At 36.3% G+C, this 14,745-nt stretch overlaps 1 protein-coding gene across 1 annotated transcript in view; it reads right to left on the bottom strand.

Moving 5' to 3' along the window:
• Window positions 1–1,847: 1,847 nt before the first annotated feature.
• Window positions 1,848–14,745, bottom strand: part of SLC44A5 (solute carrier family 44 member 5) — a gene marked incomplete at both ends in the record, with an annotated part of 379,734 nt that continues 366,836 nt past the window's right edge. The window contains 6 exons of the mRNA XM_080802269.1: window positions 1,848–1,960; window positions 5,110–5,194; window positions 6,498–6,586; window positions 6,704–6,774; window positions 7,387–7,460; window positions 8,509–8,612. Of these exons, the coding sequence (XP_080658395.1) occupies window positions 1,848–1,960; window positions 5,110–5,194; window positions 6,498–6,586; window positions 6,704–6,774; window positions 7,387–7,460; window positions 8,509–8,612 (536 nt within the window). The remainder of the gene's footprint in view (window positions 1,961–5,109; window positions 5,195–6,497; window positions 6,587–6,703; window positions 6,775–7,386; window positions 7,461–8,508; window positions 8,613–14,745) is intronic.

The following is a 14,745-nucleotide window of genomic DNA, read 5'->3' as shown; positions in this document are numbered from 1 at the left end:
TGCTGCTCATGTGTACACACGTGTACTTGCACTCTCTCTCTCGTTCTCAAAAAAAAAAAAAAAAAAAGAAAAAGAAAAAAAAAAGAGAAGTAACTATTTACTAGATCTTGGTTGAGACTTCTGTGTTGTTGGATAACAATAACCATCCAGAAAGACAGATTATCACTGTTCTCTGAATTTATACTTCAAGGAGAATGAGAGTGAAGGCCCTTTACCATGAGGTGAAGCCAGGTGATACTTCTGACTCTAATAATCTCAAGAAAATAAGCCAAGAACAAGATGGTAGCCATTATAAAGACCTATTTTGAAAATCTTCCATATTCATTGGCTTCTTGCTATTAAGCTGTCAGAGTCAGTCTAAATCTAGGTTCCCATGCTTCAGGATCATTAAATAAGTTGGTTTTTATATTAATTTGTAACACGATGATACATTTCTGACTCTTCTTAAATACATGGATCATAGTTAGATCACATTTTGACCACAATCTTAGATCAACACACTTCTTTCTATCAATACATAAATAATCCTTATACACAAGCTTAGTGTAAATGCCCAAGGATACTACTTGATTCAGTGTTCCTTTGGGGTAACTGTTAGCCAAATCATACACATGTGCACACAGGAGTAGACAGGCAAAGTACTTGAGTGTCTGATTCATGTTCTGCTCCACCATGCAAAAGACTAAGGTATGAATGCCAGCAACCAGCTTGTTGCTGTGACCAGCAAGGATGGAGTATAAAAATAATTTTCCTACTAAACTCTCAAGGGAGAGATTTCCTAATGCACAGTACACCCCTGTAAAGGTACAAGAAAAGGTAACAGTAGAGTGCTAGTAATATATTTCCTTAGGGTAAAATCTGTAGTGTCTTACTCATCTTTTCTCTTTCCTCATATAAGTTGAGCTACAACTAAACCTTTTGTAGAATGAAGTAAAAAAAATCTCTTTCATCTAGAAAAACAGATATGCTTGTGAAAGATAGAATCACTCTTCTGAAACAAATCCATTCCAATTTTCTGTATGGTGGAAATAGGAAAATAGGAATTGGTCTCCATCTGGGTTAGAGACAAAAGGTATAAGTTACGTATCTATTTCAGTTTTGTTCAGAATATTTTCATGGTGGCTAGATGTTCATATTATTGGAAATGATGTCCCAAAACCCAGATTCAACTTTACTACGAATATAATTGCACTAAAACAAAGTGGGCTATGAGGTTCCCCAGTAATTTTTACCTAGCAGCGTTCTCTATGGAACTTGTATAACATTAACATCTCTGTTTGAAACGGTCTTGAATCACACACTGAAATATACTTCCTAGGAAAACATTTATACAAGTTTAATCACAGTTGAGAAAGCTGTCCACTAGCTGGAGCAGCTATAACCATAGCACCATATTTACAAATTTAGTACCATATGCTGGTTAGCTATATCAATCTTTTTTATGGCTAATTGACTATACATTTATAGTGCTTTCAAAAAATTGCCTGAATATCCTTTACAAATATACATTTATAAAAAGAAAGGCGAGCAAAATGCTGCAACGGGAAACAGCCCTCTGAGTTATAAAAGTCTCATTTAAAACACTTTTGGCTATAGGCTTTAAAAATATGTTTGACATTTACACCTTGCTTACACCTTGCTTTTCAGCTGGGACCACAGTCTATAAAGTATGCTAGTTCACAGAGGCTACTGTCATCAAATGCTCGTCACCTCAGGTGGTACCATGTTCTGGCTTTCCAGGAATAAGCTCAGAAATTTCACATTACTCAAAAGCATCATTTCAAGTTGCAAATGATCTAATTTACAAAAGTTCTATTTAAAAACGAATGTCACTGTTTGGAGCTTTTCTACTCTTTCTGCTTCTGGGGAACTAGTTGCATCTTGTTCAGAGTTCCGTGCAGGGTAGGGGCTATGTAGTAGGGTTTTTCTCTGGATCCATCATTTCTTTCCAGATCTTCACCTGTAATGCAGCAGCCAAAGCAGGCAAAAGCAGCAAGCAGCAGCAGAATTAAAGGTATTTTTATGAATTGGAGAATCAAACAAGGAAAAATCAGAGAAATTAGTGTTAGAAAGTCAAATATAAGACAATTAGTACTGTTAAGTTGCTGGACCAAGTAAGAAACTTCAATCTCTGCCAGGAAGCACTGAAGCTTCCTAAATCCCACCAATGCCCAAAGAGGTTTATTTTGATAGTTTAAAGGTTAATAAGATCCTTCATGTGCTTTCAACAGAATCATCTCTAAATCTGTGACTGTTCATGTCACAAAGGTAAAATGCCACGTCTTCTGAGAGGAAGCTGAATAAAAAGTCTGTGATAAATGTAGAATGATAATTGAATTTCAGAGTCCAAAGTCACTTTTAATGAAAGTCCATACCTGTAACATTACAGATGAAGAAACGGAGACCCACGTATTGAAATGATTCTCCTGACGTCAAAAGCTCTGGAGCAGTCAGAATGAGGTGAGGACCCAGCCTCTTGACACCTAGTTCGGTTCTGGTTCTACTTAACTATAAGTCATCCTGTCTTAAATCTCCTCAGAATTGCATTAGAAAATTAGTGGCAGTGTTTTCTGACTTCACATAACATATGAATTTACCTTCCTGCTTTGCCTAGGCTAATAATAAAATGACGGAGTGTTCACTGAGCACATACTTATCGGGCGATTCAGGGAAAGCCCCAAAATGATGCTGAGGTGTAAGAAGTTGGCACAGAATTAAGCTTCCTAAAGATAGAATTCACAGCCGATAATATCTCTTAATAAGTATACAAGTACAACTTAACTCTATGTTTTCACTAAGTGTATTAAAGATTTTGTTATTCATAGCCTTTATTATGACAAAGGATAAGAAATATTATGTAAAAACATACAAGATAATCATAGATTTATGGAATAATTCTAAATTGTTTTCCATCCTTTTGGGGGAATGGTTGGATTACTGATTTAGATTTTTTATATTGGACCTCGCAGGGACCTTTCTCAGACAAAATGGAAAGCTGAGAAGTGAATATGATGGACACATTTTTTTCTTTCTTCCTTAACCATATTTCTATATCATATATAGTATATCTATATTGTTATTACCCTTGAAGCATTATTAGGAAGCCTGGTGTGAATCACATTAATAATCATCAATAACATTACTTTTTTCTCAAACTGGGACCAAAATTCTCATTGCCTGGTAATATTAAAAAGATGCCATGTTTCTATAAACACAGTGTTTGCAAATGGTTTGCATTTTTAAAAATACCAGCTGTCTGGCAGCCAAGAGAATAAGTATAAAAAGAGATTATAAAAGATTATATAAAAAATTATAAAGATTATATAGGTTCAGTTATACACAATCAGAATTTGGCTTACAGCACCATTTAAGAAGAATGTTTTCCAAAGTAAGATGTTGCCCATAGTGAAAGTTAGGGAGGGAGGAGAAATAGAATTTGGTATCCCTTGTTCTTTATTCTCCAAGACAAGAGTCTCCAGAAGGAAACTGTTCATGTTCAACACACAAGATTGAGTAAAGCTGAAATTATACCTGATTTTCAGAAGTTGGCAATTTTTAACATAAAAAATTGGGAAACAGTTCTTACCACTCAAATTTAAAATCCTTGTCAAATTTAAAATCCGTAAGATTTTTCCAAAGCTTCCAAAGATTGGGAGCTAGTGGCTTCTATGCATTTCCTGAGATACATTTTCAGAAACATTTTCAGTTATAAGAATGGGGAAGATCCTAAAGGGATCTCCCACTGTTGCTATAATTAGTATCCGAGATGAAAAAAGAGATCTTTGAACATTTAAGACCTCTGTCTCAGGCACTACAATTCTGTGCTCCTTCCTCCATCTCCAACCTGAGCTGAAGTTTGTTCATGTGGCATGTTGTAGATGGCTTCTCCTAATAAACCTCTGAGAGTGTCATTAGAAGATGATTAAACATATCTGTTTTGTTCATAGCCAGAGAGAGAACGAACTGCTATGTACAGTTTTCTTGATTTCTGAATTGTCCAGCTACTGAAAATAATTTTTAAATATTAAGGGAAAAAAAGGCAAACCACTTTCTAGGAGGTTTTTCTTTTCCCTTGAATATGTCTCCTTATAAGTATTATCTCCTCCCCTGACCCCTGTGTAAAGTTGGTGCTGTGAGTGATGCCAAGAAATAAACTTAATTTTATACAAGTGGATCACTCAGTAATGACCTATCATAGAATGTTTTCTCTGGGGCGCCTGGGTGACTTAGTGGGTTAAAGCCTCTGCCTTCAGCTCAGGTCATGATCCCAGGGTCCTGGGATCGAGTCCCGAATGGGGCTCTCTGCTCAGCGGGGAGGCTGCTTCCCCATCTCTCTGTTTTCTCTTCTGTTTCTCTGCTTCTCTTAAGAACAAGGTGCCAGAGAAATAATTTCTCTAGGGTATAGCTGGAGGGCTTAACAATTTGTTCTTTCACCTGCTGAGCCTACTTTCTCTAGGCTGAAGGTAAGGGCCAAGTCAAGTTCCTAGGGCACTAGGTTCTCCAAGGCTTTTAAGATGAGATACTAATAGAAAATCTATCCATTATGAGTTACAAATGCCACATAGAGGCACAGCAAATAAGTCAGTGATGAAAGCTCTCAAGAAGTATTTTAACTCTAAGCATCAGAATTGATCGAGCTGTTTCCCAGACATTCCCCTCAGTGAATTTAGTGTGAATTGGCTCTATGTGTCTCTGAAACCATTGCCAGCTTGGCTTTATCAGAATTATGAAAGCGCTCCTCAAAGTTTCATAGTCCGGTCTCAAAGCCCAGTTATGTCCTCAGTTCTGTTAATGATTCGATTCTGTTGTGGTTTATCATTAAAACTTGAAAATACTAAGAAATGAAAAAAACAGTTTCATGCTAACACCATGCAGTAGAGCCTGAGGTTCATTTCCGTAGCTGACTCTCCTGTGCTTTGCCAACTCCATTCTCTCATCTGTTAAGGTTTAAAGAGCATCTACTAAACAGAGTCTCTTTCCAAATAAACAATATTTGGTAGTTGCAGCCAAACCATGGCAAATCCACAAGCCAGCTAAGTACATGGGTCTTAACCTTCTTATCTTTCAGTTACTCTCCAAAGGGAGAAATCGCATATACTGAAAACTTACAGAAGCAGATGAAAATTGTATCAATACACATTGCATAGACGCTGAAGAATCCATGGGCAACTAGGTAAGATCCAATAATGACTGTCTGTAAATGAGTAAAGAACAAAATGAAGATGTCATTAACTTGTCCAGAAGAAAAATAATGCAGCTTTAAATGAAAGTCAGGATGAGAAACATTGAAGTACCCTATGTAGAAAAGATTTCAATATAGAGACCAAAAAAATCCAATAACAATTTTGGGTACTTTGTACTAGGATTTAAATATATTATATTACCTGTTAATTTTCTTACCACTATCCCCAATGCCTACAAAAATACCCCAGATTTAGGATCCTGTACACTAAGGCAGGAAAGCATGCGAGTTAAGAGCACACACTGCCTAGGGGTTGAATCACTTGCCAGGCACTCACTCAACAAGTTACTTAACCTCACTGTGCCTCCTGCCTCCTATAAAAAATTACTGGTGAGTGAGGGGAGAATGTGAATAATAACAGTATTTATGACATATGGATTGAGCGAATGAGTTAATTGCTATAGATGCTGCCAGGCTCCCATGAGGTCCTCTCCAACTGCTACATCTCTCCTCCAGTTGTTAGGAATGTAGGCTGCAGAAGACTGAGAGGCTTCCCTCACTAGGAATTGCCCTTGTTGCCGGGAACTGCCTCATCCCCCATCCAGGGGGCAACCCCTGGCCAACCACGACATACAGAGGCCTAATTCTTCCTTCAGAAGAATTCCTGCCAATATGTCTGAGGCCCCCACTCTAACTGGAGCTTTTTCCTTTGCCCATGCCTGCCCTCCCCACTTCCTTGTTACAAGGGTATCCCAGGAAAACACTTCCTAATAAGCATTCTGCATGCAATCCTGTCTCAGTGGTTGTTTCTAAGGAATCCAATCTGAAACAGAATAAGGCTTGGCACAAAGTAGAACCAATAATGTTAACTATTATTATTTTTCTTGTTCCCTTTTTTTTTTGCCATCTCTGATAAATCAGAGTCAATATTACCCAGTGGCTATGAATGAATTGTGTTCTCTCAAAATGCATATGTTGAACCTAATCCCTCATGTGATGATATCTGGAGGTGAGGTTTGGGGAGGTAAGTAGGTCATGAGGGTGGAGCCCTCATGAATGGGATTAGTGCCCTTAAAAGACGAGATAGGAGAGAGGATGAGATCTCTCTCCACCATGTTAGGATACAGTGAGAAGTAGGGGGAGAGGGGTGTCTCTTTGCAAACCAGGAAGAGAGCTCTCACCAGGAACTGAATCTGTGGGCACCTTAATCTTGGACTTCTCAGCCTTCAGAACCGTGAGGAATAAATTCTTGCTTAAGCCATCCAATCTATGATATTTTTATTATAGACACCTGAACTCAGACACCAGATCTTACCAGCAAAGGTACCCAGTAGTAATTTAAAGATGTCGGTCCTTCTATCATCGTTGGCAATCTGTGTGTGAAGAGTAAAAAGGCCAGCACACCTACATTGGACAGGCAGAACATGCATCTTATGTATTTGCAAAGAAACATAGTTTTTTATAGCAAAGAAGTTTTTCCAAGTACCTTTTAGACTTACTATATTTATTATTATTACTTACCTATACATCCAGCAACTAGAATTTTCCCCAGGATTAGTACAAAGTCTGTAACTTTATCCATAACTGCAACTCTGAGAATCAGAAAAAAAAGAAAGTATAATTTTGTGTTTAAATTACATTTGTCACTTGAAATTTATGAGAGTAAATAATTCATGAGCTCGTTTTGCTATGTCTTTGCTGGAAATTTTATTTGGCCTTTGTTAAATGCAAGAAATGAAGGTAGACCTCCCAAATGAAGTTCTGATTTATTTTTGATGAAGTAAACAGAAGATGGCATTGTAGGGCTATCTGGCATAATTCGATATGTCAGCCTCTGTTTCCAAGCCCAAGACAGACACCCTGAATTTTGAGAAGGTTTCATTTCTTCCCTGCTTTTGCTCACTCAGACTCTGTCAATTTGGGGAGAAGGAAATGGTCAGAGACATGATGTTTGTGTGGAGAATTTCTTGAGCAGAAGGGAGAATAAAAATCAATAAAATGCCAGTGAATGTGAAGATGTAGATGGATGATAGAAGCAACTTTCTAAGATGCAAAAAGAAATAGTGTGAGAGAGATTTAAATCTATCCAATTGAAAGATAATATTCATGTCTAATAAGATCACCATCAATTTAAATCACATGTGAAGTATTTGATGCTCAAGGTTCACCAAATTTTCTTTTGCAAATTCAACCTGATTACTTACTTTAAAACATTTCTCATCAGCAGATTGAAAGCCTCTCTTGCTGACCTGCAGAAGTTTTTGCCATATATTGCAATCTGAGGAAAACAGTTATTATTCTGGAGTCAGTAACATGCCCTAACAAGACCAACAGACAATCCAATGACAGGAAAATGAATTAATTCTCTTATCACCCAGCCTGCTACTGTCATTCCTCTTTCTAGCTGTTGGGTACATGTGAGACCAGAGAACTGTACATCCTCAACTCTGCACAGCTGTCAGGGGCGTTTACAATAAGGTGTGCTCCAGATGCTATATGCCTGTTAACTCCATGGGAATGCACACAGAGGTAGATCTTTTTCTCAAATCCCAGGATATGGTTTCTGTCTTTGAAGTGTCTGGGATATGTAGGGGCTGTTGTGAATAGGAGAAATGTTGCAGCATTCACTTTAAAGATTATTCTCAGGAAACCAACACCTTTCGATATATTGATTTATTGATTAAAAGGCTCAATACAGTATTTTTACTGGAGGTAAATTAATGACTATTTAAATCTTCAGGACTATTTGAATCACCCCTGCAGATTCTGTGTCATGGTGATAATAAGCAAGTATCATAAGGTTGTAGTTACTAAATTTTAGAAGAATTATGGTTTTGGAACCCCTGTTTTTAAAAATCTCCATATTCCCCATTGGAAAGAAGTAACACTTTAGTTAGACCTTATAGATTCCCAAACATTTCAACATAAGATTTACAAGAAGAAATAGACCATTCCCTAGAAATATGTAAATCCCAGAATTAGAAAGACATTTTTTTTTTCTCAGAGTGGAATATAGACTAACCTCTCCTTCCACTAAACAATGTCAAAGACACACAAAATCTTTTCAATCTAGCATATTTAAAAATTTCTAAGGTAAATAATATTTTCCCTCTTTAAAAAATATTAACAGTAATAGTGAGGTACAGTTAAGATGTTATCTCAACTAGGAAAGCATAGCTCTGAATCATACATGGGAATCACAAATCCTTATATCAACATGGTGATAAATTCAACCGCATGAGGTAAAAAGTGTTAGAGATGGAAATGTGCAAATGGGGTTTGGGTTTGCAAAGAAGAAATTAGTAAATAAAAAATAATCTACTTACCATAACATAGGCATTTCTGTTAAAAAACTTTACCATTCTTTCCAAACACCAGAAACAGCATTTTAGGCAGCATTGTAGAAATTTACAAACGTTGTTCTGGGCCTCTATGAAAATGAAATATTCAAATCTATTAATGATTTGTAACTAAACTTTATGATCAAAAAATAAAAATTTAAAAAATAGGCTTTTTAGGGGCGCCTGGGTGGCTCAGTGGGTTGAGCCTCTGCCTTCGGCTCAGATCATGATCCCTGGGTACTGGGATCAAGCCCCACATTGGGCTCTCTGCTCAACGGGGAGCCTGCTTCCTCCTCTCTCTCTGCCTGCCTCTCTGCCTACTTGTGATCTCTGTCTGTCAGTCAAGTAAATAAATAAAATCTTTAAAAAAAATAGGCTTTTAAAAAAAATTTGACAAAATATACAGTTACCATTTTAACCATTTTAAGTGTACTATTCAATTATGTACAATACTGTATAAGTCAATTCAATTCAATCCATTAAGTGCATTCACAGTGTTGCACAATCATCATCACTATCCATTTCTAGAACTTATCATCTCAAATAGAAACTCTGTACCTATTAAACAATAACTTCTCATTCTCCCCTTCCCTAAGCCCCTGATAACTTCTATTGAAGTTTGTATGAATTTGCCTCTTCTGGACACCTCATATAAGTGGAATGATACAATATTTATCCTTTTGTGTCTTATTTCACTTACCAAAGTTTTCAAGGTTCATCATTTCATCCTGTTTTAGAGCTAAACAACATTCCATTGCCTGTATATATCACATTTTGTTTATCCTTTATCTGTTCATGGAAATTTGGGTTGTTGGGTTGTTTCTACCTTTTAGCTACTGAGAATAATGCTAATGTGAATACTTGTATGCAAGTATTTGAGTCCCTGTTTTCAATTCTTTTGAGTTTATCTATGGTAGTGAAATTGCTGGATTATATGGCAATCCTACTTTTAACTTTCTGAAGAATCATCATAATGTTCTCCATAATGGCTATACCATTTTACATTTCTAGCAACAATACACAAAGGTTCCCAGTTTATCCTCATCCTACAAATACTTGTTATTTTACATTTTTAAAAAATAGTAGCCATTCTAATGGATGTGAAGTGGTAACCTTTTTATGATTTTGATTCGCATTTCCTGAATGAATTATATGGAGCATCTTTCCATGTGCTTATTCACCATTTGTATATCTTCTTTGGAGCAATGTATATGCCATTCCTTTGTAGAAGGGACCAAGGTGGTGACATAGGAGGCCCCTGAACTTCCCTCCTTCCACAGATGCACATAAAGTACAGCTACTCATGGAACAATTTCTGCTGCAAAAAAACTGGAAACTAGCTGATTGACTCCTACCACATCAGGCAACTAAAAAAAAATAACCACAGTGAAATGGGTAGGAAAGGATGAGACAAACATATCGTAAACCCATTTCTGGCACAGAACCATACTGTAAGGAAGATACCCCCAACTCTCAGCCTCTTCCTGAGGAGTAAAGCATTTGGACAGGACATATAGGATTCCAACTTTTAAGGCTCCTACCCAAAGGACAGGTCCCCAAAATTCCTAGCTCTGAAAGCCAGTGGAGTTTATAACCACAAGTACCACAGCACCACAGAAAACAAAGCTAGTTCTTTACATGCTAGCACTCCCTGTGACTGTCCTCCAAGAGGCTTAGTACAGAGGAAGCAGGGGGGAAAAAAAGGGTCCATTTTCCAGTCTTTTCCTGGAAGGGAGTGGACTACATCCTTTACAGCCCACTGCCTGAGGGCCTGGCTTATAATTTGCACATATCTAGTTGTTAGTTACAGTCCTTAATGGAGTTGTCCAGGGGAGCTAGTGGGCACTTCTACTACTTTCTCCCTCTAGCTAACTCCAGTTATATAATTAGGCCACCAACATCTCTTTGGAAGGAGATTTTACACATACCTACTGCCCTAGTTTTTACAGTTGCTGCCTGAGGATGGTCCACACCTTCCCTGGCTCTGATTGCCGGTGGGGGTTGCACTGGAAAGTCCTACAGGACTATAACAAACAAAGAAGCAGTTTTTAAGTGGTGCAGGAGCACCCTCCTCCAATCCCAGCATGGATACACACCCTGGCTCAGTGCAGAAGGAACAGGCAAATACCTACTTCTCAGTTTCTCCGTGAAAGAGGCTCACCTACATACTTTCCCACCTACTGCCTGAGGGTCTGGCTTCTAATTTAGCCTGCATATAGGTTCTGACTGTGATCCTTCTCTTTGGAACACTGAGGTCTTGGCACACATTCAGCTGTTGGGGAACATTAAGAATAACTGGTGGGTAGGAGAATCACAAATGCCTGAGAGACCTAGAAGCTTGAGCTTGGCTGACTGATGAAATTCATCTCCTGTATAAGACCAGTCTGTCAAGACTGGGAGAAGTGATTGTTTTATCTAATACAATGAATCCACCATAGAGACTCAAGGAAAAAATGAAGAAAGATGAGAATATATTCGAAATAAAAAACAGGATAAATCTCTAGAAACTGATATTTCAGAAGTAAGTTGTCTACCTGATAGAGTTTGAAATAATGGCCATAAAGATGTTCATCAAGGTCAGGGGAACAATGCATGAACATTGAGAATTTTAACAAAAAATATAAAAAAGCACTAAACAGAATTTATAGAACCAAAGAAAACAATAACGGACTTAAAAAATCCAATAGAGGGTTTTAATAGCAGACCAGATCAAGCAGAGGAAAGGATCAACAAATTCAAAGACAGGGCAGTGGAATTCATCCAATTAGAGAAGCAAAAGGGAAAAAGAATGGAGAGAGGGATGTATTTATTGGACACCAACAAGCAGATCAAATTGGAGGTCCCAGAAGGAGAAGAGAGAGAGAGAAAGGTGCAGAAAGCTTAATTGAAGAAATAATGGCTGAAAATTTCCTTAGTCTGGAGAAACAAACAGACATTCAGATCCAGAAAGTCTAAAGAATCTCAAAAAAAGATGAATCTAAAGAGATCCATATTGAAACACATACAAATAAATTTTCAGAAGCTGAAAGGCAATTAAAGGCAGCAGAAGAAAAGTGATTTCTGCTTTTTTCAGGATAAAAAAGTCACAGAAAAGTGACTTTTTCAGCAGAAATTTTGTAGGCCAGAAGAGAGTGGAATGATATATTCAAAGTGTTGAAGGAAAAAAACTGCCAAGCAAGAAACTCTATGGGGCAAAATTGTCCTTCAGAATTGAAGGATAAAGTTTTCCAGACAAATAAAAGCTAAAGAGTTCATCCTCTCTAGTCAGCCTTACAAGAAATGTTAAAGGGAGTTTTTACAGCTAAAACAAAGGAGCTAATTAGTAACATGAAAATATGTGGAAGTATAAAATTCACTAGTAAAAGGTAGACATATAATTAAATTCAGAATACTATAAAACTAATGGTAGTAGGTAAATCACAATTCTAGTATAAGGATTAAAATACAAAGTATTAAAGATAACTGTAACTACAGCAAGTTGTTAATGGATACACAACATAAAAAGATGTAAATTGTGATCATCAAAAATGTAGCATTAGGGACGCCTGGGTGGCTCAGTTGGTTAAGCGGCTGCCTTCGGCTCAGGTCATGGTCCCGGCATCCTGGGATCGAGTCCCGCATCGGGCTCCTTGCTCGGCGGGGAGCCTGCTTCTCCCTCTACCTCTGCCTGCCTCTCTGTCTGCCTGTGCTCACTCTCTCTGACAAATGGATAAATAAAAAAATCTAAAAAAAAAAAAAAAGTAGCATTAATGTGGGAAAAGTGTGAAAATGCAGAGCTTTTGTACACATTTGAAATTAAGTTATCAGCTTAAAATAGATACAAGATATTTTATTTAAGATATAAAACAGCCAGAAAACAATCAACAAAATAGCAATACTAAGTCCATAGTTATCTATAATATAAATGAATGAAATTCTCCAACCAAAAGACACAAAGTGGCTGAGTGCATTAAAAAAAAACAAAGACCTTCAGTTATAAGCTACCTATAAGTCTCACTTCACCTGTAAAAACACATATAGAATGAAAGTGAAGGACTAGAAAAAAATTTTTCATGCAAATGGAAACCAAAAGGAGAATAGTTAAGTCAAAAACTAACATAAAGGTCATTATACTGTGATAAAGGGGCCTATTCATCAAAAGAATATAAAAATTATAAATATTTATGTACCCAACATTGGAACACCAAAATATACAAAGCAAAATATAAACAGATATTAAGGGGAAAATATATAGCAATATATTTATAGTAGAGGATTTCAATACCCCACTTTCAACAATAGATAATCCATATAGAAGAGCTAAAAGGAAGTACTGGACTTAAACTGTACATTGACCAGACAGATAGACATTTACAATACAGTCCTTCCAAACACAGCAGAATACACATTCTTCTCAAGTGCATATGGAACACTGTCCAGGATAGATCATTGCTAGATCATAAAACAGGTCTTAATAAATGTAAGAAGACTGAAATCGTACCAAAAACCTTTTCTGACCACAGTGGTTTGAAACTAGAAATCAATTACGGGAAGAAAACTGGAAAATTCACCAGTGTGTGGAGATTAAACTACATACTACTGAACAACCAATGAGCCAAAGAGGAAATCAAAAAGGAAATCAAAGAGTATCTTGAGACAAAACTGGAAACACAGCATGCCAACATATGGAATGCAGCAAAGTAATTCAAAAAAGAAAGTTCATAGCAATGAACACCTATATTAAGAAAAACAAAAGATATCAATCTGACTTTACACCTTAAGGAACTAGAAAAAGAAGAACAAACTAGCACAAATTAGTAGAAGGAAAGAGAAGGGAAATTTCAGAGTGGAAATAAATGAAATAGAAATTAAGAAAACCATAGAAAACATCAGTGGAAATAATTGTTGGTTTTTTGAAAAGATAAACAAAATTAACAAACCTTTAGTTAGACCAAGGAACAAAAAGGAACATGCCGTTTCAGAAATGAAAGAACAGGTATTACAATCAATATCACAGAAATACAAAGGATCATAAGAGACTGCTATGAACAATTGTGCAAAAGTTAGATAACCTAGAAGAAATGCATAAATTCCTACAGATATACAACCTAGTAAGACTGAATTATGATGAAATAGAAAATCTGTAAAGACCAATTACTAGTAAGGATTTTGAATCAATAATCAAAAACTTTCCAACAAACAAAAGGCCACAACCAGATGGCTTTACTGGTAAATTCTATCAAACATTTAAAGAATTAATATTAATCCTTCTCAAACTCTTCTAAAAAACTGAATAGGAGAAACATTTCCAAATTCATTTTACAAGGCCAGCATCACTGTGATAATCAAAGCAAGAAAGACACTACCCAAAGAGAAAGTTATAGACCAATATCCCTAATGATCATAAATGTAAAAATTCTTAACAAAATATTAGTGAACTGAATTCAGCAGTACAGTAAAAGGATCATATACCAAGAACAAGTGGATTTATCAAGAGATGCAAGGATGGTTCAGTATATACAAATCAATAAATGTGATGTACCATATTAACAACATGAAGGATCCAAATCATGGTCATCTTGGTAGATGCAGAAAATTCACTTGACAAAATTTAGCCTTCTTTCATTATAAAAACTCTCAATAAATTGATTATAGAATGCCTTAAAATAATGAAAGCCACATATGACAAGGCCACAACTAACATGATACTCAATGGTAAAAAGCTGAAAGCTTTTCTTCTAAAATGAGGAATAAGACAAGGATGTCCACTCTTGCCATTTTTATTCAATATAGTACTAGAAGTCCTAGTCAGAGCAATTAGGCAAGAAAAAGAAATAAAAGGGATTAAAACTCTAAAAGAAGTAAAATTGTCTTTGCAGATCACATGATATTATTTATAGAAAACCCTATAGTCCACCAAAAAAAAAAAAAAAAAAAAACCACCAAAACCCCAACCTATTAGAACTAATAAACGAATTCAGTGAAGTTGCAGGAAAGATAATCAATATACAAACTCAGCTGCATTTCTATATACTAACAACTAACTATTGAAAAGAGAAATTAAGAAGATAATCCCATTTACAACTGTATCAAAAACAAGAAAATACCTAGGGAAAAATTAAGGTAGGGAATTACTTGTGCATTGAAAACTGTGAGTCATTGATGAAATAAAGACAAATAAGTGAAAAATATCCTATGATCATGGCTTGGAAAAAATAATATTGTTAAATGTCCATAATACCC

The sequence above is a fragment of the Martes martes genome, assembly GCF_963455335.1.
Source record: "Martes martes genome assembly, chromosome: 4".
Taxonomy (NCBI): Eukaryota; Metazoa; Chordata; class Mammalia; order Carnivora; family Mustelidae; genus Martes; species Martes martes.
Note: the sequence above shows the minus strand (reverse complement) of the source record. Positions and strands in the feature narration are given on the sequence as shown.